This window comes from Gymnodraco acuticeps, unplaced genomic scaffold (genome assembly GCF_902827175.1).
Source record: "Gymnodraco acuticeps unplaced genomic scaffold, fGymAcu1.1, whole genome shotgun sequence".
NCBI classification, from domain to species: domain Eukaryota; kingdom Metazoa; phylum Chordata; class Actinopteri; order Perciformes; family Bathydraconidae; genus Gymnodraco; species Gymnodraco acuticeps.
This window is the reverse complement of record NW_022992283.1, coordinates 1-25,465: the sequence shown is the minus strand read 5'-3', so window position 1 is coordinate 25,465 and position 25,465 is coordinate 1. Positions and strand designations below refer to the sequence as shown.

Below are 25,465 nucleotides of genomic sequence, written 5' to 3'. Positions count from 1 at the left end.
CTCAAAGGCTTTCTGACAAAGGCTTTTCAACCTTTTCAACTCCTCGCTGTCCCATGGAACCGTCCCCTCTGCCTTCAAAACTGCTGCCGTTACACCAATCCTCAAAAAACCTGGTCTTGATCCCTCCTCCCTCACTAATTACCGCCCCATCTCCAACCTACCATTCCTCTCAAAAACTCTTGAACGCATTGTAGCCAAACAAATTCACTGCCATCTCCAAACCAACCAGCTTTATGAACCCCTTCAGTCTGGATTTCGTCCTCACCAGAAACTGCACTCGTCAAAGTCAAAGTCCTCAATGACCTCCTCACCTCTGCTGACACTGGTTCCCTCAATATTTTCATCCTCCTCGACCTGAGTGCAGCCTTCGATACCGTGAGCCACAACATCCTGCTCACCCGACTCAGGGACATTGGTATTGAAGGTATTGCACTCAGATGGCTCCAGTCCTACCTCACTGAACGATCCCACTTCATCTCCCTCCCAAACCACTCCTCTGCCACAGCTTCAGTCACCCAAGGCGTTCCTCAAGGATCAGTACTTGGCCCCCTCCTCTTCATCATTTACATCCTCCCCCTCGGTCAGATACTCCGCCACTTCAACCTCGACTTCCACTGCTATGCTATCCACTTTGGGACGGGTGGCGCAGTGGTCTGTGCATCCGATCATCAGATCAAGGGGGGTGCTGGGGAACTCCAGTTCGAAACCCGCTCCTGCCGCCACTGCGTCAGGCCGTTGTGTCCTTGGGCAAGACACTTCACCCGGATTTGCTCCTGTGGGTAATGTCCACAGTACATGTATAATACCAATGTATACTTGTAAAAGCGCCTCGATGACCTCGAGGCGTGAAGATGGACGGTGTGGCGCAGTGCGCTGTGCAATGATCATCAGATCAAGGGGTGAAACCCGCCGCTGCTGCGTCTGTAAAGCCGGTGTGTCCTTGGGCAAGACACTTCACCTGAACTTGCTCCTGTGGGTATTGTCCACAGTATCTGACCATTGCATGTATGATATATGTGTAATGTGTGTATATGTAAAGCGCTTTGAGTCATTGAAAAAGCGCTATAATAAATGTAAGGAATTATTATTATTAATTATGCTGATGACACTCAGATCTACCTCAGCACCAAATCCCTCCATGACCCACTCCTTACCCACATCGATTCCTGTTTGACAGCTATTAAAACTTGGATGCAACATAACCTCCTCAAACTGAACAGCAACAAAACAGAACTCCTCCTAATCGGCTCCAAATCCACCCTCAGCAAGGTCACTAACATAACTCTCACCATCGATGGCACCATTGTTTCCCCCTCCAATCAGGCACGCAACCTTGGCGTAATCTTTGACCCCACCCTCTCCCTCGAACCTCACATCCGCCAAAACCTCATTTTTCCACCTCCGCAATATTGCAAAAATCCTACCCTCTCTCACCCGCCCCGCAGCCGAACGACTAATCCATGCCTTCATTTCCTCCCGCCTCGACTACTGCAACTCACTTCTTTACGGCATCAGCACTACATCCCTCAACAGACTCCAACGGGTTCAAAATGCAGCTGCACGTCTCCTCACGCATACCAAATCATGGCATCACATCACCCCAGTCCTCAAAGACCTCCACTGGCTTCCTGTCTCCCATCGCATCAACTACAAAATTCTGGTCCTCACCTACAAAGCCCTCCACCATCTGGCCCCCCTTATCTCACAAACCTTCTCACTCCTTATCAACCTCCACGGTCCCTCAGATCCACCGCAGCCGGACTCCTATCCATTCCCACATCCACACTCTGCAGCTTTGGGGACAGAGCCTTCTCAGTGGCAGCTCCTAGGCTCTGGAATTCCCTCCCCCCAAGATCTCCGTGACTCTGAGTCCCTCACAGTCTTTCAGTCCTGCCTCAAAACACATCTTTTCAACTCTGTCTACCCATAAGCCCCCCCCCCCCTCTCAATCAACTTCCTCTTGACTGCCTTTTTATTTTTTACTTAGTTGTTTGCCTGTCCTTGTTTGTCTACCCTCCCTCATACTGTAAAGCGTCTTTGAGTTGTGAAAAGCGCTATATAAATAAAATGCATTATTATTATTATTATTATTTCTCACTTGCCGGTTATACCACAAGGTGAGTTCCTTTTTACTTCCTGCTTCTTCACACACATGCTCTCCAGTACAGGTTAGCTCTGAGTGTTAGCGATGCTAATGTAAACACCGACCATATTACTTCCAAAACAGTCGGGCATTGATTCTGATAGCAACGTTTCTGATTGGGCCGTGGGTCCACATTTCAGATATTACGTCATATCGGACGCAAATCTGGATCAGCTCCGTTGTTCCCCGTTTTTAGAGGTTTGGGTACGGAGGAAAAGAGAGGGGGTTTTATTTTCTGACGCTGCGTGAGTTCCCCGACACACCGGGGACTAGGGGTGTAACGGTTCACAGAAGTCACGGTTCGGTACGGGTTCGGTAAAACAAGGAAAAGCAAAAAAAAGTTCCAAACGCATAATTGTTTTTGCTGTTATTTATTTTTAACAGTAGTGCAAGTTTTTCTATGAAAATAAGGAACTCTAACATTTGGAATCATTAACTGTATTACACAGTTAAAAACAAACCACAAACAGTAACACGCAGATGGCCATATTATTTATAATGGCTGATGTCAAACTAAAAGCTGTACAACTAAAAAGAATGTCTTGAAAATGTTAAAATAAATAATAAGAAAGTGTTTCAATCACAATCAATAAAAGGCAATACAGAACTGTATAACATCTCCTGATTCAATATATAAAATAAATACAATGATAAATATAAAACAAAATAAAATCTGTACCTTCAGGAGCAATGTCTAACATGTGTAATTAACTTGTGAGTGTGTGAGGCCATTATGCCTAAATAAAGGTACTCAAGCTTTACTCTATTTTCAAGTTTTTCTTCAAAAAGATGAGTTTGTCTACGTTGTCAGCAGTGAGGGCAGATCTGTTGGCGGTAACTATGTCACCTGCCGTCGAGAAAAGCCTCTCGCTGGGGACTGACGGCCCGTCCACACAGCGGCGTGCGTTGAAGCTTCCAACGCTTCTGCCCATTGACTTTGAATGGGGTGACGTCACTTTTAGCCAAACTGCATTTTGGGAAGCGACGTGGAGCGTTGCTGGCGTTGCTCGCGTCAAAAGTTGAGCAATGTTCAACTTTTGACGCCTCGACGGAGGCGTCAGCCAATGAAATCCCGTTTATGCAAATCTGCCAGTACAAGCACTAGCGAATCAAACCGCGTGTATGCTGGGAGAGACTACGCAGGTCATTTCCTCATATTCAAAAAAATGGAGGGAAAATTCATTATAGCGGTAGTGAATCACCCGGTGCTGTATGATCAGTCTCTGTTGATCTACCGGGATACAAACCGGAGGAGCGAGGCATGGAGGGAGGAGGCAGAGACAGTGGGTGAAACTGGTAGGTTTTCGCCTGTTTGGGGATTTTATATTCAGTTTACTTCGTTTTAACATTGCTATTGCTTTGTATGTCGGGGGCGGGAGATTCATGTGATTGGTTGTTGGTCGCAAAAAATCCCCAAGCTTCAGATACGCCCACCTCCAAGCGTCAACGCACGCTGCTGTGTGGACGCTCCAGACTGACTCGGATGTGATTGAGCATGTTTGACGTATTACCACCAGCATACCGCACCGCTGTCGAACAACGCCGACACACCGTCCTCGTCTGATCCACAACTCGCACCCCATCATTGTTGTAGTCCACAGGGAACCCGAAATGTTCCCACACACCTGATTTAAAAGAAGCAGGTGGGTCTTCTAGCTCCTGTGTGTTGTGTGAACTCGCCGTAGCTACTAACTTTTCTTCTTCATGTATTTTGTTCGTTTTGTTGTGTTTTGTTCTTCATTTGTTATTTACGGGCGGCTGGCTTTTAGGCGCAATACCGCCCCCTGGATTATATATAGTGTAATACTGCCCTGAGTGACAGACTTTTTTCCCACTCGTAAAAAAAGGCGTATTCGCCGTGTGACTGCATGTGCCGAACATTACATTACATTTAGCTGACGCTTTTATCCAAAGCGACTTACAATAAGTGCGTTCGACCAACAAAATACAACTTGAAGAAAACAGAATCATATAAGTACATCAGGCTTCATAGAGCAAAAACATTTCAAGTGCTACTCAACTGGCTTTAGATAAGCCAGTCCTTTATTAGTATAAAAGTGCTTCGTTAATAGTTCTATCGCTCGAAGTGGAGTCGAAAGAGATGAGTTTTCAGTTTGCGCCGGAAGATGTGCAAGCTATCTGCCGTCCTGATGTCAATGGGGAGCTCATTCCACCATCTTGGAGCCAGGATAGCAAACCCACGTGTTTTCGCCGATGGGAACTTGGGTCCCTCTCGCAGCGAGGGTGCAGCGAGTCGTTTGGCTGATGCAGAGCGTAGTGCACGCGCTGGGGTGTACAGTTTAACCATGTCCTGGATGTACGAAGGGCCAGATCCACTCGCAGCATGGTAAGCAAGTACCAGTGTCTTGAAGTGGATTCTAGCAGTTACCGGAAGCCAGTGGAGGGAGCGGAGGAGCGGAGTGGTGTGGGAGAATTTAGGAAGGTTGAAGACCAGACGAGCCGCTGCATTCTGGATGAGCTGCAGAGGTCGGATGGCACATGCAGGTAGACCAGCCAGGAGGGAGTTGCAGTAGTCTAGGCGTGAGATGACGAGAGCCTGGACCAGAACCTGAGTCGCTTTCTGAGTCAGCTGGGGACGTATCTTCCTGATGTTGTAAAGCGTGTATCTGCAGCAACGGGTTGTAGCAGCGATGTTTGCAGTGAAGGACAGGCTGTTATCTAGGGTCACACCCAGATTCCTTGCAGTCTTGAGTCGGGGAAACAACTGAGGTGCCGATGTTGATTGTCAGGTCAAGAGTGGGACAATCTTTTCCCGGGAGGAAGAGCAGCTCAGTCTTGTCAAGGTTGAGCTTGAGGTGGTGAGCAGACATCCACTGAGAGATGTCAGCTAGACAAGCAGAGATGCGTGTGACGACCTGGGTCTCTGAGCGGGGAAACCGTGACGGTACGGGACGAATACGGATACCGTTACACCCCTACCGGGGACACATGTTCATGTATAAAAGACATCACAAAGTGCATTTTGCATGATAGGTCCCCTTTAAAGGCTGCAAAACAAACCGTGTAAATGAGATTAATATGATATTAGGAACAGTTTGCTTCACATCTTATAATTTATTCAAGTAGTTTTAGTGCATGTCAATGGTCTGCAGTGGCTAAAGTCCATGTATTCCCTTCAGAGGGAGTTTCTCTCACACACACTATTTTAATGTGTGTCTGTAAAAACATCCTGATTTGTAAAGTAACTAAAGCTGTCAGATACATTTCATTAACCAAAAAATACATTATTCCTCTATTATTATTTTCGTACTAAACTAAAGTACAAGTACCTCAAAAGTTGAATTTATAAGAAAAGGTACTTAGGCGGTGTATACACGAGAACGAAACGGGTTGTATCCGCAACTTTTCTCTTCCGTATAGCCCGTTCGTTCACACGAGGCCGTAACGGAAACGGACCACGCAAACGATAACGGGTCCCAAGGTGGATAGATCTGCAAGCAGAACGCTCTGGGGGGCCAAACGGCTGTGTGTACGCCCTATACCAGGGGTGCCCAACCTTTTTTGAACCGAGAGCTACTTTTAAAGTTGCCAGTCTGCCGAGATCTACCAGTCCAAATAGAGAGGCGTAGTTACTGACAGCCTACTGCCAGGAAAATACACACTTCTACTTGTATAAAACTGACCTTTGTACGATGAATACTTCATAAAATACTGCAGATCCTTTATCTTACCTCTTTCTAATCTACACACATACAAGTATTTAACTGAAGTTACACAACAGTGTTGTTGATACAGAGTTGGAGTTTATTCACACGTCACATACTACAGTGGGTAATGTTTTCTAGAAACATTGAACAGTGCTGCCACATATGACACAGGAAAAAAAGAAAATACTCTGAACCCTTTCTTTGCCATTATATAAAAATAGTGTTGCTACAAAAGTATAAATGAGGCTTACTAATAAGAAAACTCAGATCTGAAGCTACACAGGAATCTGCTGCAACAGTGCAATAAAAAAGACAACATTAATAGAATCAAACCCTTTTTTGTTGCATTTTAGTAGAATATAAAAATAAATGCCTTTAAAATAGGATGCAAGCAACACTAGTTTCTTAACCTGAATTGATAATAGACTATAATCAATTTAAACAGAAAGGATCTTAATGTTTGCATTCTTATACCATTTTGTACAATAATTATAATGAATAAGTTCAAACAAACTAAAACTTACAGCTGATTAATAACGGTATCTAACTTGAGTTTTTATTATATCAAAAACCTGTTGAAATGCAACTGTTATTTTTACTGTCCCCAAAAGCGTGTCGGCAGTCTCCAGGAAAGCTTATTTCACAACTTCGCCATCTTTGAAAGACTTCATGTGTTTCGCAAGAACGTGACTGACACGATAAGATGCTCTGGTAGCAGCCTTGCTCTTGTTGTTGGGCCTGGTGGAAATGGACTGCTGTGCATTTAGCTGTCCTTTCAGGCCCCTCCCCTTTTGGAGCGTAGGGCAGAATTAGGAGGGAATTCCGTCTCGTAGCGTTTGTGCACTGTTTTGAAATGCCGCTCCTAAATTACCCTTCTTCGATAAAGCCACGCTCGCATTGCAGATGAGACAGATGGACTTTGAATTGGAATAGATCCAAAAATAATCATCCTCCCACTCGGAGTGAAAATGATATATTTTGGGCTTTTTTGCTTCTGCCATAATTGCGGTCTTGTGTGTGTGCGGACTGTCACTCCTGTTGACACGGACAACGTCAGCGAAATAGTGCCCACTAGCCACGCCCCGACACATGGGGTCACGCCGGCCAATCACAAAGCTTTGATGCGTTCAAGTGCATTATTCTGGCACAGGAACATTATGTTACAGGACATTAACGATAAAACAGAATGTTGTTGTTCTATTTTTAGACACATCTCACGATCGACTGGTTGGGCACCCCTGCCCTATACGATCATTTCCTGATAACGATTAAGCCATAGCCCCACCTCTCCACACCTCAGCTGCTCATTGATGTAGCATGGTCAGTAGCTACTGTCATTAGCTCCTGCTACTGCTACTGACCATGCTACAGATGTTAGTGCAACATCTACAGCTCCTCTACCACAACCATCAGCAACAAGTGGACATGGAGAACTACATGAACTACATGTTGCTAAATCCACCACGGGGCATGAACAGAAGGGAAACCATGGCAACTATGCTCGGGGGTCTTCTTCGCTGCTTAGCCCCGCCTCTCCACTGCTTTTGGTGTATTTTGTGGCGAAAGTACAGCGCCACTTACAGGCCCGGCATATCTACTACAGCGTTTCCAGTGGTCTCGTGTGAACGGACACGTTAAATGGGCCGAATGCGTGTGAACAGAAGACTTTTTTGAAAACGAATTTGGTGCGTAAACGCAAACGTTCCCATGTAAATGGGTTCTTAGTTACAGCAGGATAATGATTACTTATTAGAACATTTATTATAAATGTTATAACTTAATTACAAAAGCTTTAGAAGGGTTAACCCGTTTGTCTTTATTGACATTTCTTTAGTGGATTAGTTTTGCTTTTCCAAGTATTTCCAAGAAACGTATCACCAGTTATGAGAGTTGTTAATCTCCTCCCTGGTTTCTGCTGAACAACTACAATACCTAACTTCCTGTTTCACATAATATCTTTGTTGCCTCCGAACATAAGTCTTGAGGGTCTTTAAAGGTCTCAGATCAGGAGTAACACCAGGAAGCTGTAAAGTGACCGTTTCTCTGACCTCCAATTTCCCTTTTCCTGTTCCTTCAGGAATCTGAGAGTAAAGCGGATTAATCAGCCGCCGCTGGCTGAGCCGCACAGATCTGAGGTCAGATTCTCAGGCAGCATTCAGGCTGTTTAAATAAAGACGGCTGATCCTGAAATCAGCCGTCAAAGCTGAGGCCTCTGAGAGCTGCTGAACCCCTCGTGGTGTTTGAGTCACTGATGACAATAATAACTCGTAATAATAAAGCGTGTCGACACCTGCACACTAAACAGGTTTCACACAGATTGATCTACGATATGTGTAATCAAGATTTCACTTTGTACATTTAAGGTTATGTCACAAATACTGAAACACTAAACCAAGAAAACTTCCGTCGACTCTCGTAGAGCTGGGTAAGAACATTTTATATGAAACACTGAATACACCCTTTCATACCTGAAAAATGAATGAACAGTTATGCACATTTATGCCCTAAAATACTACTTTAAAAACTGCAAAAATGCTTTATTTTAATCAAGATTGTACATATTTAATATTATAATACTGTCAGATATATTTCAATTCAAATATATATTTTGATTGTAATTTTTTTAGTTCATTTTTATTGGCTTTTATATATATCCTTTATTTAACCAGGTAAAAGTCTCATTGAGATTAAAATCTATTGTCCAAGAGCGACCTGGCCAAGAGGGCAGCATGAACAACGTTACAACAGATCAAACACAGACAAGACAGGCAGAGGAATACAGCTGTAAAACACAAATTAAATGGCACATCAGCCAATCAATATGCAAAATAAAATAAACTATTAAAAATCATTAAAAACGGGCAAAATGTAAAACGACTTCAATTTTTGACATACGAGCACTCACATCAACCAATGGGGTCGTGTTCTCTGTCCTTTAAGATGGACCTGAATTCCCCCAAGGTGATCAAATCTGCTCCTTCTGTACATTGTTCCAAGCTGTGGGGGCAGCATATTTAAAAGCTGTTTTACCTAGTTCTGTTCTTACGTTAGGAACCAGCATCTGAATGAAATCTTGGGAGCGCAGGCCATATAGACTTTCTCTTCAAATGTAAAAGGGAACAAGAGATTTATAAATAAAACCCAACCAATGGGAAAGTCTGCGAGCAGACAAAGATGGCCAATTAGCAGCAGCAGCATATGAAGTGCAATGGTGTACTCGATATCCACATCCAGTAACAAAACTTAAGGCACAATTGTACACAGTATCCAAACTCTTTCGGCACTGGTCAGAGGCATTCATATAAAGCACCATAATCCAATACCGGTAAAAACGTTGCAGAGATCAAACCTAACCCTTTTGCAAAACTTACTTTAATATTATTTATCTTAAAGGGGTCCTTTCATCCTCATATGCTTTAATGTGCAAAGGGTCATTATATTTTTGTATTGTTTTATACTTCTGTCCGGTGTAAATTATAATAATACAAATAATAATTATGTAACAAATAAAGGGATGTTGAAGCAAAGTATTGTACAGACTTTTGACAACACTGATGCAAGATTAAGATTATTTTCACAATGTTGTGTAAAAATAAGTCTGAATGTGTCCTTGGGAGAAAGAGTCAGGAGATAATGAGGGGGGGGGGGGGTTAGATTGACGGGAAGGAGGAGGAGGGGGAGGAGGAGGAGGAAGAGGAGGAAGAGGAGTCATTCATCAAAGCAGCTGCTGCCTGTATTTACAGTCTATGAGCTGTTGAACCACCAAACAGAGCCGAAACAGAAACACCTGAAACTCCAGACACAGCAAACCAGCTTCAAAGAAATGGTGAGGACGACGTCTGATTCACGGACACAAAGCTGCACTTGAACACACCGTAAAGAAAGCAGCTAACAGGAAACTGAGGATCTGAGGCAGCGTGAGCGGGAAGTGACTCTCCAAGGAAACCAGATGACCTCAGAGTGCAGATAAACACGCTGTAATGGAGTGGTGAATGAATGAGTCCTTAAACACAGGAACGAGTTAGCATTTAACATGAAGCACCTGGAGGACTTTTAAGCAAGTGGACGAGTTTTATTTTGAAGAAGCTTTAGGACTGTGAAGTGGATCTAGGGTTTTTTCTATGAAGCAACTGGAGGAATCTAACGGAGCGTCCACACTACAGCTTCAAAAAAAGCTTGGAGCTGAGCGTGTCTGAAGCTTGGGGATTTTATTCGAGCACCGCGACCAACAACCAATCACATGAATCTCCCGCCCCCGACATACAAAGCAAATACCCCCGGGGATTTTATGCGAGCAATATATATATATATATATATATATAACTCCCCAAACAGGCGAAAACCTACCAGTTTCACCCACTGTCTCTGCCACCTCCCTCCATGCCTGGTTCCTCCGGTTTGTATCCCGGTAGGTGAAGAGGGTCTGCTCATACAAAACCGGGTGATTTGCTACGACGATAATTAGTTTCTCCTCCATCTTTTTTTGAAATATAGAAATGAACGGCAGGATATCTCTCCCAGCTTAGACGCGGTTTGATTGGCTACGGCTTGAGCTGTCAGATTTTCAGAAACGGGATTTGATTGGCTGGCGCTGGCTACTCCGGCGTCTCCGGCGTCAGAAGTTGAACAATGTTCAACGGAGACGGACCGCTCCGCTATGCTACCCACAATTCAGTTCGGCGAAAAGCGAGGCAACGTGACGTCACCCCATTCAAAGTGAATGGGCAGACGCGTTGGAAACCGTTTTTGAAGCTGTCGAAGCTGTAGTGTGGACGGGCCGTTATTGTGTAGAAGCTTTTTGACTTTTATTTTGAAGCAGCTTGTAGGCGTTTTACTATGAAGTAACTCCAGGACGGTGGTGGCGAAGTCCATAGGGACTTGGCTTGGCAACTGGAAGGTCACCAGTTCAGTTCAAGTTACCGAGGTGTCCCAGAGCAAGGCACCGTTCCCTACACTGCTCCCCGGGCGCCGCACATAATGGCAGCCCACTGCTCCTAACTCTACGATGGGTCAAATGCAGAGAAACCGTTCCGTTACTAGTACCTGTACTACGTCGTGACAATAAAAAAGGATTATTATTCTGAAATGTCTTTAGGAAACTTCATATGCATCAGCTATCAGATTTGTAATCTGAAGCAACATGAGGACTTGTATTGGTAGCAGCTTTCTGACTTTGATTATGACGTTGCTTGAGGACTTTATCTATTAAGCAAGTGGAGGAGTTTTATTTTGAAGCAGCTTTGGGACTTTTACTGTTATCAGACCCGAATTTCTTGAGAGTATCTTGCTTCCATCAATGTATAAATCGTCTGATTATTTGATATACAGGTAGATGTATGTATCTATGGAGGTAGCACCTGTGGTAGGTCTCCCAGTGCTGCTCTCCCAGAGTGATGAACATCTGGTCCGTGCTGTACAGCTTCTCTCCGTCCTTCATCCACACGATGTCGGGCTCCGTCAGACCCTGGACGGCACAGCCCAGCCGCGCCGCGTTCCCCTGAGAGACCGTCTGGTTCACAGGGTGCTTCGTGAAGATCACACCTGAGGGGGGGGGGGGGGGCGACAGGGGGGAAATCACTTTTTTTTTTTCAATTATTGAATGAATGCCATCAAAAGTCGACTGTTTGCAGCTCTTCTCCAGAGACACTATGGTGGACATTAGACATTATATATATCCAAAGCTTTGCAGTTTACAATTAGGTAATGCTTCTTGTGTTCTTGCATCACAGCAGCTTCGTTTGCAAAATCAACGAGGACCAATATTTAACAAGCCAACAGACAGTATTCAACATAAACGATATAGTCCTGCACTTTAACTGTATCTGCGTATTGAAGTATCAATGCTTGTGTTTGTTTGATGGCACCTTAAAAAAAAGCAGTAGCTCTACTCATCTCATTGTACCTGTATAATGACAATAAAGGATTATATTATAGTCATAACATTAAACTCACTTAAGGACAATATGTTCATAACCTCAATTGTAAATCTGGGATTGAACTAGGGGACCAGGGAGGCTGTGGCTCAGTGGGTTAGTGCGCTGATCTTCGAATCAGAGGATAGCAAGTTTGAGTCCCACTGCAGTCAGCTTGCCGTTGTGTCCCTGAGACGCTTCACCTCAAATTGCTCCTGTGGGGATTGCAGTACTGAATGTATGTAAGTTGCTTTGGATAAAAGCGTCTAACAAATGACATGAAACTACATATTTGACTATTGGCTGCATGGTGCACTAAAGAGAGCTCCAGTCTAAATGTATTAAATCCTGACACCCTGTGTCTCTGATTTGAAGCGAAGTTCATTCATAGTTTCTCTATTCCAAAAAAATAAAGCGTCCCAAAGATTTCTGACGTCCCGTGAACGCCTCATCACAGAGAGGGATGAGGTCATGACCACCAACCGACGGTTACATCACTTCCCTCCAACGATGACATCATCACGCATTAAACACTGAACTGGTGATTTCTCATTTCATTGAGATGAGAAAATATATGAATATAAGGAAAACACAAATAATGTTGATTTTGTAAAAGATAAAAAGGGATGTTTGTTGTAATTCTGGTAAAAACGGAATGATTTGGCCTCTATAAAATGTGTCATAACAACATAAACACATCTTCTAAAAGGGGAGATTTAATTGGTATAATTAGAAACTGAGTGAGCATTGGTTTGTTGCATCAACACACTGTGGTACATCTCCATCTACTTATTATTTTAACATCGTGCATGTGTCCTCAGTGCAATGCATTGTGGGATAGCAGCATTAACAGCTTAGTTGACATTTTAAGTTTTTCCTCGGTAATTTGTCACAGAACTGAGACACAGCTCCTGTGTTGGTACTGAAAACAACTGCAGCTGCTCAATGTGTGTGTGTGTGTGTGTGTGTGTGTGTGTGTGTGTGTGTGTGTGTGTGTGTGTGTGTGTGTGTGTGTGTGTGTGTGTGTGTGTGTGTGTGTGTGTGTGTGTGTGTTGCAGCTGCAAACACACAGTGACCATGCTAGTTGTGTCTTCATTTAAATTATATTTTTAATGTTTTATAATGTTATTTTATCTGTTTTCTTTATTATCCTTTGTAACTTTTTTCTACAAATCACTGTCCGAGGTGAAGGTCATGTGACTTTTGACCTCCTCACTGCAGGTGGTTTGTAATGACATTCATCCACAGTTACAACATGAAGGGTGGAAGTCAAAAAAGTCACATTCAGGTGTCAAAATGTTTCCTGAATGTAACCCATTTATATTTCATGTCCTGTTTACAGTTGTTCTGTATGTTCCTGCTCTATTCTGTCATTTGTGCTGCAACACAAACTCGAAGCCAACAATAAAGATGTGTTGTTATTGAAAGGTCGCAGTGAGTCATAAACAAAGAGTGATGATTACATTGATTGACTGTAATTGGTGTGATAATAAGGGCTGTGTGAGGCTCACATTCCCACATGGTCCCTCAGTAACAGTTGAGAGCTGTTTAACTGCGGATAGTCCTCACACCAAACTCCATTAGAAAAAAACAAACTATTAAAATGGTGCTTTTTTGTTTCGTTTCCTTACAATTACAAACATGTATTCCTCACTATCATTTCATAACGAGTCTCCTGGTTAATTCGGCATACATACCATGCACTAATAAGCAAGTTATAAATTATATTTTAAGGTTGTTTACTCATTCATGCAGTTAAAAAACAACCCGCTGCAGTGCATTTTAACTAGAAGAGGCTACAGGTATAACAGTACAAAAGTGGCTATTACTCAAGATAAAGTGCTGCTTGGCATGTTAGGTGTATGCCGAATGAAAGGGAGGCTAGTTGATATTCATTATATGTTTTAAAATATGTTTTTATAGAAGTAGAAATTCTCTGAAAGGTTATAAAACCTAAAAATGCAATATTCCTAATGGAGTTTTGCATTGTAAACTTAACAAAAAAAGTAGCCCACACATTCAACCACAGTTTTAACTTGTATAAATGTAGATCAAAACACATGCATAATCAGAATTTATAATTAACACTCACCATTTCCACAGGTGCCTTCAGGACTCCTGAGTAAAAGCAGTAAAATCCACAGAAACATTTTTTAAATTCTCATTATTTCCTTCCGTGGATCTTCTTAAACCGCAGCTCACATTAATAAGGGTTCAACTCGGCTCGGTCGTCCTTTCCTTCGTCACTTAAGCCTCATTTCCAGCTGAAAAACAGGGTTTCCATCGGAGAAAAGAGCCAGATTGGAGGTGGCAAACAGTTCGCAGGATTAAACACTGAATTCATGGAGGAAGAGGATTCGTTAAAGCAGAGCGATTTAGAGATAAAAAAGGGCAGTCTTTGTTTGTTTTAGGAGATAAATCCTCAGAAAAGTTCATGTAGAGTTTGTTATCAAACTGCAAACACTTCCACACATTCCGCTGCTGCTGCTTAACTCTGATAAAGTGACGTCAAGTTACACATGTTGAGAACCGACCACACCGGAAGTGAGGCCTTCAAAATGAAATCATGATCTTTTATATATTTTATGAAAAAGTTATGGATTGTCACAGAAACCAGTCACCTGTGTGATTTTGGTGACAGTACGACTATCTAAAACAGGGGTGTCCAAACTACGGCCCGGGGGCCAAATGTGGCCCCATTTTGAATCGGCCCTCAGCAAATAAAAAATGTATAATGTAATATGGCCCACAAATTAAACTTGTGCTTGGCTTGAATTGTAGTTCATAAATATGAATGTAAACATATATCACACAGTAGTATTAATGTGTTAAGAAGAGCACTTTTCAAATAAATGCAGTCAATTCAAGTTGGAAACATTTTCTAACCAATCTTTGTTGATAAGAAAAAAGTCCAATGACTTATTTCTATCACAAGCTTGAAATACACTCTTCATATTTCTCCTTATTATAATCAATCTGAGGATTCTGTTTTAAGGAATGAGCTGCCAACACTCACAAGCATCATTTACCTTTGATTGTCCAACTTATAACTGAACTTATGAGGCAATAAACCTCTCCTCTAGCGAGCGGCCCAGCCCTTAGTATATTTTTCTGTATGTGGCCCTCTGTGAAAAAAGTTTGGACCCCCCTGCTCTTGGACAAAGTTATAGTGGAGGTGCCAAATCCGGCAGCACCAACACCTGGTCTGCCTCATGTGGAAGCCCCTCTTTAGTTTCTCACCTCACCTACCAACACTATTAAACACCTGAACTTTTTAAACAACATCCATAACATTCATCTGGCTGCAACTTAGAAAGGATTTATCTAATATATCATATTCCAATCACTTGTATATAGACTCTTATTGCACTATTTCACTATTTAGCTTTTTATATTTACTTGCACTATTTTGTCAGTTTTATTGTGTTGCTCTGTTGGAGGAGCCTGTGACCTAAGATTGTCATCGTCATAACTAAACTGTAGCTACTGTATACATGACTAATAAAAGCCTTGAACCTTGAACATGTGAAAGCCCCTCATAGTTCCTCACCTGCTGAGCCCAGAGTAAAATGCTTTTGTGTGCACAGACTGAGCTCCAATATCATCAGTACATTAAAGGTCACCTATCATGCTATTTGTAGGCAATAGCATAGGTCTCAGATTTATACAAATATATAAAAAAACATGTCTATGAAGTCCATAGCCATGCCTCATATCCCTCTATTTCACTTCCTGTTTCAAAAGTGCTGATTTGGGGTATAAAGCTTTAAAAAAAAGAAGCTACTGTCTAAACTAAATACTGCGGTGATGAAACGCCATATCATGGATCATCAAGGATTCTCTCTGAAACAGTTTGGAGCTCAAAGGCTTTCTCTCTTGCCGGTTATACCACAAGGTGAGTTCCTTTTTACTTCCTGCTTCTTCACACACATGCTCTCCAGTACAGATTAGCTCTGAGTGTTAGCGATGCTAATGTAAACACCGACCATATTACGTCCAAAACAGTCGGGCATTGTTTCTGATAGCAACGTTTCTGATTGGACCGTGGGTCCACATTTCAGATATTACGTCATATCGGACGCAAATCTGGATCAGCTCCGTTGTTCCCCGTTTTTAGAGATTTGGGTACGGAGGAAAAGAGAGAGGGTTTTATCTTCTGACACTCCGTGAGTTCCCCGACACACCGGGGACACATGTGTATAAAAGTGCATTTTGCATGATAGGTCCCCTTTAATATCATAATATTGATAAGACTTGCTTAGGCTTACTTTGAAAGATATTGAAGGATCAATAACTAAAACACAAACAATTAATAATTATTTTCTGTATTTTTCTTATTACATTTTGGGATATACCAATGATTATGAACAAGATTTATTTCATTCATTTTTATTGTTAATGCAGGCAATCAGGAGCATGTATTTACCTTGTAGGGCAAACATACGAAAATGACAACATCTGATCAAAATAGCCCAAACTGGATGTATGAAGCCACTGATCCAGATTAAAGGAAGCATGATACATGGATTAAACGGGACATTTGTGCTTAAGGGTTAGAGTGTCTTTATGTTGGACACGCTTTATTATAGGAGCTGAGAATAAACCTCCAAAGTCATTAAAACATGCTTGCCAAAATGTATATATGCCATATACATTAACACATGCGGAAATGTATTAAAGAACAATTAAGAAAATGTCTCTATGTGAGGCAAACTTGCATTTTAACCATGCAGCTGACAGGAACACATGTTAGATACAATTAATACGTTATATGTGTTGATGTGAAATAAACATCATGTCCTTCAAACCTATTATGTCTCTACTTTAAAGAGTCCTCTCCTGCTGATGTTCAGGTGTATATCAGTATGTAGTGTCTCTACTTTAAAGAGTCCTCTCCTGCTGATGTTCAGGTGTATATCAGTATGTAGTGTCTCTACTTTAAAGAGTCCTCTCCTGCTGATGTTCAGGTGTATATCAGTATGTAGTGTATCTACTTTAAAGAGTCCTCTCCTGCTGATGTTCAGGTGTATATCAGCATGTAGTGTCTCTACTTTAAAGAGTCCTCTCCTGCTGATGTTCAGGTGTATATCAGTATGTAGTGTCTCTACTTTAAAGAGTCCTCTCCTGCTGATGTTCAGGTGTATATCAGTATGTAGTGTCTCTACTTTAAAGAGTTCTCTCCTGCTGATGTTCAGGTATATATCAGTATGTAGTGTCTCTACTTTAAAGAGTCCTCTCCTGCTGATGTTCAGGTGTATATCAGTATGTAGTGTCTCTACTTTAAAGAGTCCTCTCCTGCTGATGTTCAGGTGTATATCAGTATGTAGTGTCTCTACTTTAAAGAGTCCTCTCCTGCTGATGTTCAGGTGTATATCAGTATGTAGTGTCTCTACTTTAAAGAGTCCTCTCCTGCTGATGTTCAGGTGTATATCAGTATGTAGTGTCTCTACTTTAAAGAGTCCTCTCCTGCTGATGTTCAGGTGTATATCAGTATGTAGTGTCTCTACTTTAAAGAGTCCTCTCCTGCTGATGTTCAGGTGTATATCAGTATGTAGTGTCTCTACTTTAAAGAGTCCTCTCCTGCTGATGTTCAGGTGTATATTAGTATGTAGTGTCTCTACTTTAAAGAGTCCTCTCCTGCTGATGTTCAGGTGTATATCAGTATGTAGTGTCTCTACTTTAAAGAGTCCTCTCCTGCTGATGTTCAGGTGTATATCAGTATGTAGTGTCTCTACTTTAAAGAGTCCTCTCCTGCTGATGTTCAGGTGTATATCAGTATGTAGTGTCTCTACATGTCTCCATGCTTTAATTTTCAAAAAGCTCTTTATTGTTCTCATACTGTCTGTGCTGCAGCACCTCTTTTCACCCTCTGTCTGAAACCAGAGCCCAGTCTGCTCTGATTGGTTAGCTGGCCGGCTCTGTTGTGATTGGTCAACAGCTTAGAGATGTCCCGCCCCTTAGCCTATCATGTACAATGTGTTGGAGCATGCACACAAACCTATAGAAACACTACAGGATAGGGAAGGAAAGCATAATTGGGCGTCATTAACTTGTCTAAACTTTATTTTCAATACATTAAAAGTAATACTGTTAAAGTTGGATCCTATAACGTTTCTTACACAGTATTTTTCCACCAGAAAAAGTAGTATAATAAAGTTAAATCCCCAAAGTCCACCTGCTGTTACTTTAAAATGGGATTTTAACCGAGTATATTGAATATTTGATCACACATCCACGAGTCATGTAAATGCTGCTCTCATCAGATTTAATATTTGAATGTTTTAATATGCACTCTTCTGCTCCGACTATCATCTAAAGGTGTATTTTTATTATTCAAGTTTGCATATGTTGCTCTGAATGCTGTGTTCATTACGCAGCATTAGTAAATATTACATAATAATCACGACTGCTACTTAAAAGAAAAGGCTTTGAAATAAATCCTGAAATAAATTGTAAAATAGAATTTAGAAAATAGAAAAATACTTATTTATTTTTACTATATTGACTAATTTATATATTTATAATGTACATTTATTTATACCTTCATCAGCAAAGAATAACCATTTCAGGACTTATTTCGTAGCCATATTAAATTATTTCATAAGGATACTTATTTAATATCAACTTAAATGGAATTTAGTGTCTCTTATTTTGGACCAATTATCGACATCACTAACAGTTGCGATTCTAGAGTCTGTGGGGGAGGGGGCCCTAGGCAAAAATTCACTGGGGGCCCCTCGAACCAGCTTTCATCACCATCAGTGGCACCCCAACACTCTCCCCCCCCCCCAGAGCGGCGCAAGGCAACAAAACTTAAAATAAGAAGCAGCATTTTACGGTGCTGTGCATGGGGCCGCCTTGAGGGGGTTTCCCGACATGTCGTTGCAGTAAATTAAAGGGTGTTTCATGTTGTCGTTGCTGTGGACCTTCTTAATCTACCTTCTTTGGGGGCCCCCTTCTGGTCCGGGGCCCCAAGCAGTTGCCTGTTCGCAAGCTGCTAACTAACAATTATTAATTAAATCCCTGTTTTGTGTAAAAAACGAAAACAATTGACATCATTAATCCAACAGAGACACGTAACGTAGAAACTGGAAACTGATTTCTTTGGGTTATTATTTAAAAATGGTGTCAGATCTTTCCCTGTGGTTTGTTTGAATGTTTCAGGTCAAACTAACCCGTTTCCTGATGAAAACAAGCCCCTAAAATGACACAAAAAGCCTGTTGGGGACACATGAACTTTCTATAACCATCCTAAAAAGCCAAATCAACCTGTTTTCAGTCTTCCTGGTGAAAACAAGCCTCTCAGATTTAGACAGCATTTTGGGAACACATTACCCTTCTTCAAACATCTTAAACTTTTCTGTTTCTTCAATTCTACAAACTCGTGCTGTTTGTTCAAGACTCAGATGAAATGCTTCAGTTTGAATAACTCTGCGGAGACATTTAGCAGAGTTTAAAAGCTAAGGAAAGTAATAATTTAAAGCGACAAACGTTGTTAAACACTGAATGTTGTGTTTCTGTCCCTGAGTCTCTGCAGTCTGGAAACACACTGAAGCTTCACCATCACACTCCTTCTTCTTCTCTCGTGTTGAATCTGACGCTCAGAGACCTGTGGGGGAGGGGGGGGGCGCTGTGTGGAGGACTGTTTATTAGCAGCAGCAGAAGAAGAAGAGGCAGCAGCTGACTCGTCCACCAGGTGGCGCTCTGAGGGTCGGACTTTTCTTCGAGCGTCTTCAGGCGAACTTCTTCTTGGTGGCTGTGAAACGCTCCATGTACTGAGGGGAGAAACAGAGACCTTTAGAGAGCCAGGCTGCAGATTAACAGCACAAATTAATACGACTATTTGAGAGTCCTTGAACGTTACACTGCACTGTGACTTGCCTAGTATTTTATTCCCGTCTTATTCTATTTTAGCTTGTTTAAATCTGATTCTCCTGGCTTTGTAATGACTGCTTTCAAGTGTAAAACTGTACAACAAATCTCCTCTGGCTGGAAGAGAACTCTCTGATCGAAAGCTTCTCTTGATAACTGGACTTAAACTCTATCCATCTAACTATCCATCTATCCATCCATCCATCCATCTCTCTATCTAACTAACTATCTCTCTATCCTTCTAACTATCTATTCATCCATTCATCTATCTCTCTATCTAACTATCCATCTATCTCTCCATCCATCTATCTCTCTAACTCTCTATCCATCTCTCTACCTATCTAATGTTATAATGTCTTCCTTTTGCATTATGTGTTGATGCTCATGATTTTTGTAAAGCACTTTGAATTGCCTTGTTAAAATGTGCTATATAAATAACCTTTCTTTCTATGGGAAGTTATTGGATGCCATTATATCCTCTCCTTCTGTATACAATGGTTAAGTGTACCCTACGCTTAAGAAGATAAGAAAGGAAGCATTGAAGCTCCTTTACATCGAATATGGAGCCAGCTCTTATCATGGCTGCAACATAAAACGTTATCATTGACATAAAACTGTTGTTTATTAAATGCAGCCGACCGGACCCAACAGGACAACACTAGTAGAGGTAATAGTTTCTTCCCTCTATTCACCTGAGCTGTGTTCCTCACCTTGTCGCAATAAAACGTTATCGTTGACTGTTGGGAAAATACTGAATGTCCTCTTCCAATATCAGAGTCCACGTGATAACAAAGGCCCTACGTAGCTGTGTACGCAACCAGATGTATGATTACATGGATGGCGCTCATGAGACACTGTGTTGAACATACGATAGCTATGTTCCTACGATAAACATGATGACACAGCCCCTAGGGAGATAGGCATATGACAAGCATGCTCATTTCTGACGTGGAGCATTGAATACTGCTTTCTATTCCTCCATCTTGTGACTGTGTAACTCCCTCTCTTGGATATCAGCATGTGAAGGACACTGTTCAGGAACTAGTTGATGCTCTGTATGTGATGACTACTTCCATTCTGGAGAGGATCACAGATACATGGATCCTGAGGTTGAAGATCAAGCTGGTGACCAGTGATTATTAACAATTTTAAGTATTCAGAAAAAGTCCGGATTTTGGGATTTTGAGAAAAAGTAAGAATTTGGAGAAAAAGTAAGAATTTTGAGATTTTTAGAAATAGTCTGAATTTTAAAAGTAAATTTAAGAATTTAGAGAAAAAGTCAGGATTTTGAGAAAAAGTTAAAATGTTGAGATGTTGAGTCCCCTCTCTTCCCCTGAGCTGTGTTCCTCACCTTGTCGTACCCCTCCAGGTCCCGCAGGTTCTTCACCTCGAACAGGTTCCCCTCCACAGAGAACAGAGACACCTGAGAGTCTCTGAGGATGGACTGAGGCACGGAGGACAGGTCCAGACAATTCTCCTCCAGACGGAGCACCTTCAGACGTGGACACTTAGACACCTCCTCTGTCAACACTGAGATCTGAGGGGGAGGAGGAGGAGGAGGAGGAGGAGGAGGAGGAGGAGGAGGAGGAGGAGGAGGAGGAAGAAGAAGAAGAAGAGGAGGAGGAGGAGGAGGAGGAAGAAGAAGAAGAGGAGGAGGAGGAGGAAGAAGACTGGATTAGTTAAGATCTAGAACCTGGACTATTAGAGGCTTTCCCATTTTTACTCCATTTCCATTTAAATATGTTAAAGTGCATGTGCTAGTGCATGTGCTAGTGCTAGTGCATGTGCTAGTGCTAGTGCATGTGCAGATCCTGGAGCAGGAGCTAGTTTGGTTAGCATTTAGTTGCTAACCACTTAAGAACCAGTTTGCTTTCCCTCATAACGTGGCGCTGTAGATAAATTGTATAATGAGAAGTTCCTCTCGTATTACAGAGAGGATGCAAGCAGCCACGAAGCCAGTCGGACTAATCAATACAGATTAGAGCCAAACATATACACTGAAGAAAGCCTTTTAGTCTTGAAGCTCATTTGGAAACCTCAGTCGAAGCTCCGGAAAGAAAACACACTTGGTACTTTCCTGTTATTCTGTTGACATCTATTTCCTGTCTTTCTTTCCTGAAGAGCGTTTCTCCTTCTGTTGCTCGACTGTTATTCCTGTTTCCCCCCAGGTCTAAGATCATTGTTGGGGGGGGGGGGGGGGGGGGGGGGGGGGGGGAGAAGAGTTTCTCTTTGAATCGGGGGTCAGGGGACAGAATAGAAACCCACCTGGTGGTAATGAGTCTGGATGGGAAGTCTAATCTTTTCCTGCAAAGTGGAGCAAACCCCTGGAATCTCTCGTGTTAAATATAGTTTGGTTCTATCTAAATGAACACTGGACAATATGTTTGGAAGAATGCTGGATTTGAGATTAATAATAATACATGTTCGGCGCCTTTCATGACACCGTACAGTTTACTAAGAGGCAACAGAGCATGATAAAAACAACAGATTCAAAAATGTTCCCTGTGTCGTTGTAACATGTCATGCTTTTGTGATTTGTTGTCCTTTGCCTCTTTTAACTTTGGCATTTTGACTGGACCAGTCTTGTGTTAATAACCTGATTGAGGTTGAGGGGAAGTCTCTCGAGTCAGATGACAGAATAGTGATCGTGCTGTTATGTTCAATGGTTGTTGTTCATGTATTGTGTCTTGATATCTGTCTGTTGATGTTACGCATGGAGCTGCTGTGAAGCAAGGAGCATTTCAGACTTGATCTGACCGTTAAAGTATTATCGTATCAAATAAAAACCCACCTGGTTCTGGTTCAGGTTGAGGAGAAGTTTCTCTTAAATCGGGGGTCAGGTGACAGAATAAAAGCCAAATCAACCTGTTTTCAGTCTTCCAGGTGAAAACAGCATTACCCTTCTTCAAACATCTTAAACTTTTCTGTTTCCTCAATTCTACAAACTCGTGCTGTTTGCTCAAGACTCAGATGAAATGCTTCAGTTTGAATAACTCTGCGGAGACATTTAGCAGAGTTTAAACGCTAAGGAAAGTAATCATTTAAAGCGACAAACGTTGTTAAACACTGAATGTTGTGTTTCTGTCCCCGAGTCTCTGCTGTCTGGAAACACACTGAAGGTTCACCATCACACTACGACCCGGTTCTGGTTCTGGTTGAGGGGAAGTTTCTCTTGAATCTGGGGTCAGATGACAGAACAGAAACCCACCAGGTTCTGGTTCTGGTTGAGGGGAAGTTTCCCTTGAATCTGGGGTCAGATGACAGAACAGAAACCCACCAGGTTCTGGTTCTGGTTGAGGGGAAGTTTCCCTTGAATCTGGGGTCAGATGACAGAACAGAAACCCACCTGGTTCTGGTTGAGGGGAAGTTTCCCTTGAATCTGGGGTCAGATGACAGAACAGAAACCCACCTGGTTCTGGTTGAGGGGAAGTTTCCCTTGAATCTGGGGTCAGATGACAGAACAGAAACCCACCTGGTTCTGGTTGAGGTTGATCTCGATGGTCTGCAGCTCCGACACGTGTGCCGGGACGTTCCGGATCTGGTTCCTGGACAGATCCAGCAGGTCCAGGTGCCTCAGGGTCCCCAGGCCGGGGGGGAACTCTGAGATCTGGTTGCCCGACAGGTTGAGGGTCCGCAGGGCTTTGAGCTGGCCCAGAGAGGAGGGCAGCGTCACGATGCGGTTCCCGTTCAGACTCAGAGTCTCCAGCTTCTTCAGCTTCGAGATCTCAGAGGGGAGAGCGGCTGAGGAGAGAGACACGACACGGGGGGGGCTTTACCTTCATCTGAGGGGTAACGGTTCAGATTTGTTTTCTTATTTTTGAGTGACAACATTCAGACTTTAATGCACCGTTATGTTGGTATTGCTCTTTTGTCTTGTGATATGAATAAAAGGGAATCTTCTACTAAGATAATGTTATTTTGAAAATATACTCTTGAAAGTCTTGAGGAGGCGTGTGGCGCAGTGGGTTGTGCGTTGGTGTTCGGATCAGGGGGGTCACAGGTTCAAACCCCACTGCAGTCAGCATGTCGTTGTGTCCCTGAGACACTTCACCCCAAATTGCTCCTGTATTGAGTATTTAAGTCGCTTTGGAAAAAAGTGTCTAACAAGTGACATGTGATGTAATGTAATGAAAGTACAGTCATATCTTACCGGCCACTTTGAATATAGAATATAGATATGTATATATATCAGTGGTGAACCGTCAGGGCCTTCAAGGTATTCAGAGATTACCCTGGAACACTCAGATTAAAACAAATTAATTAAATATATAAATGAAATGTAAATTAAATGAGAATGGTATCTGTGTTGTTGATCTGTAATATTACGGTTGTTACAATATTATTGTCTTTATTTAAAATCTGTTACAATAGTCTTTAAGATATTTGTAATGATAGTACTATTTTTCCCTCTTTTATAAACCCCCCCCCCCCCCCCAACATATTCTTCTCTCTGTGTCTCTGAATGCACTCTTTACACCAAAGCTAATTCCTCGATGTGTAAACTTATTGGTAATAATATGAAAAATGATTCTGATATAAACTTGAGATTGTATTTCACATCAAGCACCATGTACATTTGGATAAATGTAATTCTCATTGAGAGGGATGGATTGAATGAGCAACCCTTAAACGACCATTTCAATTACAGTGTGCCAATTTCCCTCCCATTGTTTATTTATCTTTCTCCATTATTCCTGTTTTAATTGTTCTGATTCGTATTTTTTTAACATTCTATAATTGAACTGAACTCAATGAAATTACGTATTTCAAACCTTTCAACAATACTGCTTTTTCCCTTATACATGTATGATAAAAACACTGATTTGATTTATTTGGGTTTCCCCATTAATTCATATTTAATGGCTTTTCTATTGTTTCACTCTGAACCCCGATAAAAACAGTTATTAATATATACATGTTTTATTACAGAATCTAGACTAGAAGACAAGAATGGGTTTAAAGGGACAACTAATTGTTATTTTAAGACCTGAAGAGACAGGAGCATTAAAGCTCTCCCCTCTCTCTCATCGACCTCTCCTACTCCCAACTCCGTGGTCTGTTGTTCTGTGTGTCTTTAAAGGAGGGGTTGGTCATTTTGGAGAAACCAGCTCGAGTGCGCTAGAATTTGAAAAAATCTGCCCCTTCCTTCCAGAGCCCCTCCTCCAACACACAGGAACGCTCACATGACCAATGAGGGCACGAGATGAGTTTGTGCCCAGATGGAAGGCTGACAGGCAGGTAGGCCATCCAGTTACTTTAGCCGGCTCAGAGGATTGGTCGTGCTTTTTACAGCGCCACGGCTTCCACATGATGAAATGTTTTTATGTATTTATTGTCAAAGCATTTAATATATTCATTGCTATCGGGATGTTAAGAGCATTCCATGGAATATAACACAAAGTGTTTCTGAAATAAATTACATACCCCAGCTTTAAGTACCGATTACTGGTCCTGTTGTACAATTGTGTATCTTTGGAAAGCTAAGCTAATTGAATGTGTCTTGAAGACACGCTTCGCCCAGGAGTGCGGAACCCTTTTCTTTTGTTCAAATCCCGTTTTCTCCCGTTCTTTCGTTACGTGAGGTACGAAGCCTGTATTTTATTTTACTTATTTTGTTAGGCAAGATTTATGTTTGCCAAGGGTTATCTGTTTATGTGGGCTGTCTCTCCTCCTCTAAAAACAAAACAACAGGTCATTCAAATGACCAAAGGCATTTTTCTGTCTCATTGTCCATTTGTTGGGAGTGGGGAGAGTGGGGAGAGTGGGGAGAGTGGGAAGAGTGGGGAGAGTGGGAAGAGTGGGAAGAGTGGGGAGAGTGGGAAGAGTGGGGAGAGTGGGGAGAGAGTGGGAGATGTGGAGAGTGGGAAAGA

The 25,465-nt window shown here is 42.1% G+C and overlaps 2 protein-coding genes across 4 annotated transcripts in view; both read right to left on the bottom strand.

Annotated features, from left to right (window-relative positions):
• tyro3 (TYRO3 protein tyrosine kinase) overlaps positions 1-14,224 on the bottom strand; it is a 38,396-nt gene extending 24,172 nt beyond the window's left edge. For 2 of the 3 annotated variants that reach the window (XM_034207427.1, XM_034207428.1), the window contains exons 1-2: positions 13,816-14,224; positions 11,169-11,352 (exon numbers count right to left, since the gene is read on the bottom strand). In XM_034207427.1, the coding sequence (XP_034063318.1) occupies positions 11,169-11,352; positions 13,816-13,873 (242 nt within the window). In that variant the 5' untranslated portion in view covers positions 13,874-14,224. Of the gene's footprint in view, positions 1-3,654; positions 3,738-11,168; positions 11,353-13,815 lie in introns of those variants that run through there. The other variant, XM_034207429.1, reaches the window with a different exon arrangement.
• Positions 14,225-17,763: 3,539 nt separating this feature from the next.
• On the bottom strand, positions 17,764-23,336 carry lrrc57 (leucine rich repeat containing 57; the record flags this gene model as incomplete). The annotated part of the gene is given in 3 exon segments (XM_034207420.1): positions 17,764-19,498; positions 20,947-21,132; positions 23,068-23,336. Coding segments are annotated over 3 exon segments (497 nt in total), but the record flags the coding sequence as incomplete, so codon positions are not given.
• Between the last annotated feature and the right edge of the window lie 2,129 nt (positions 23,337-25,465).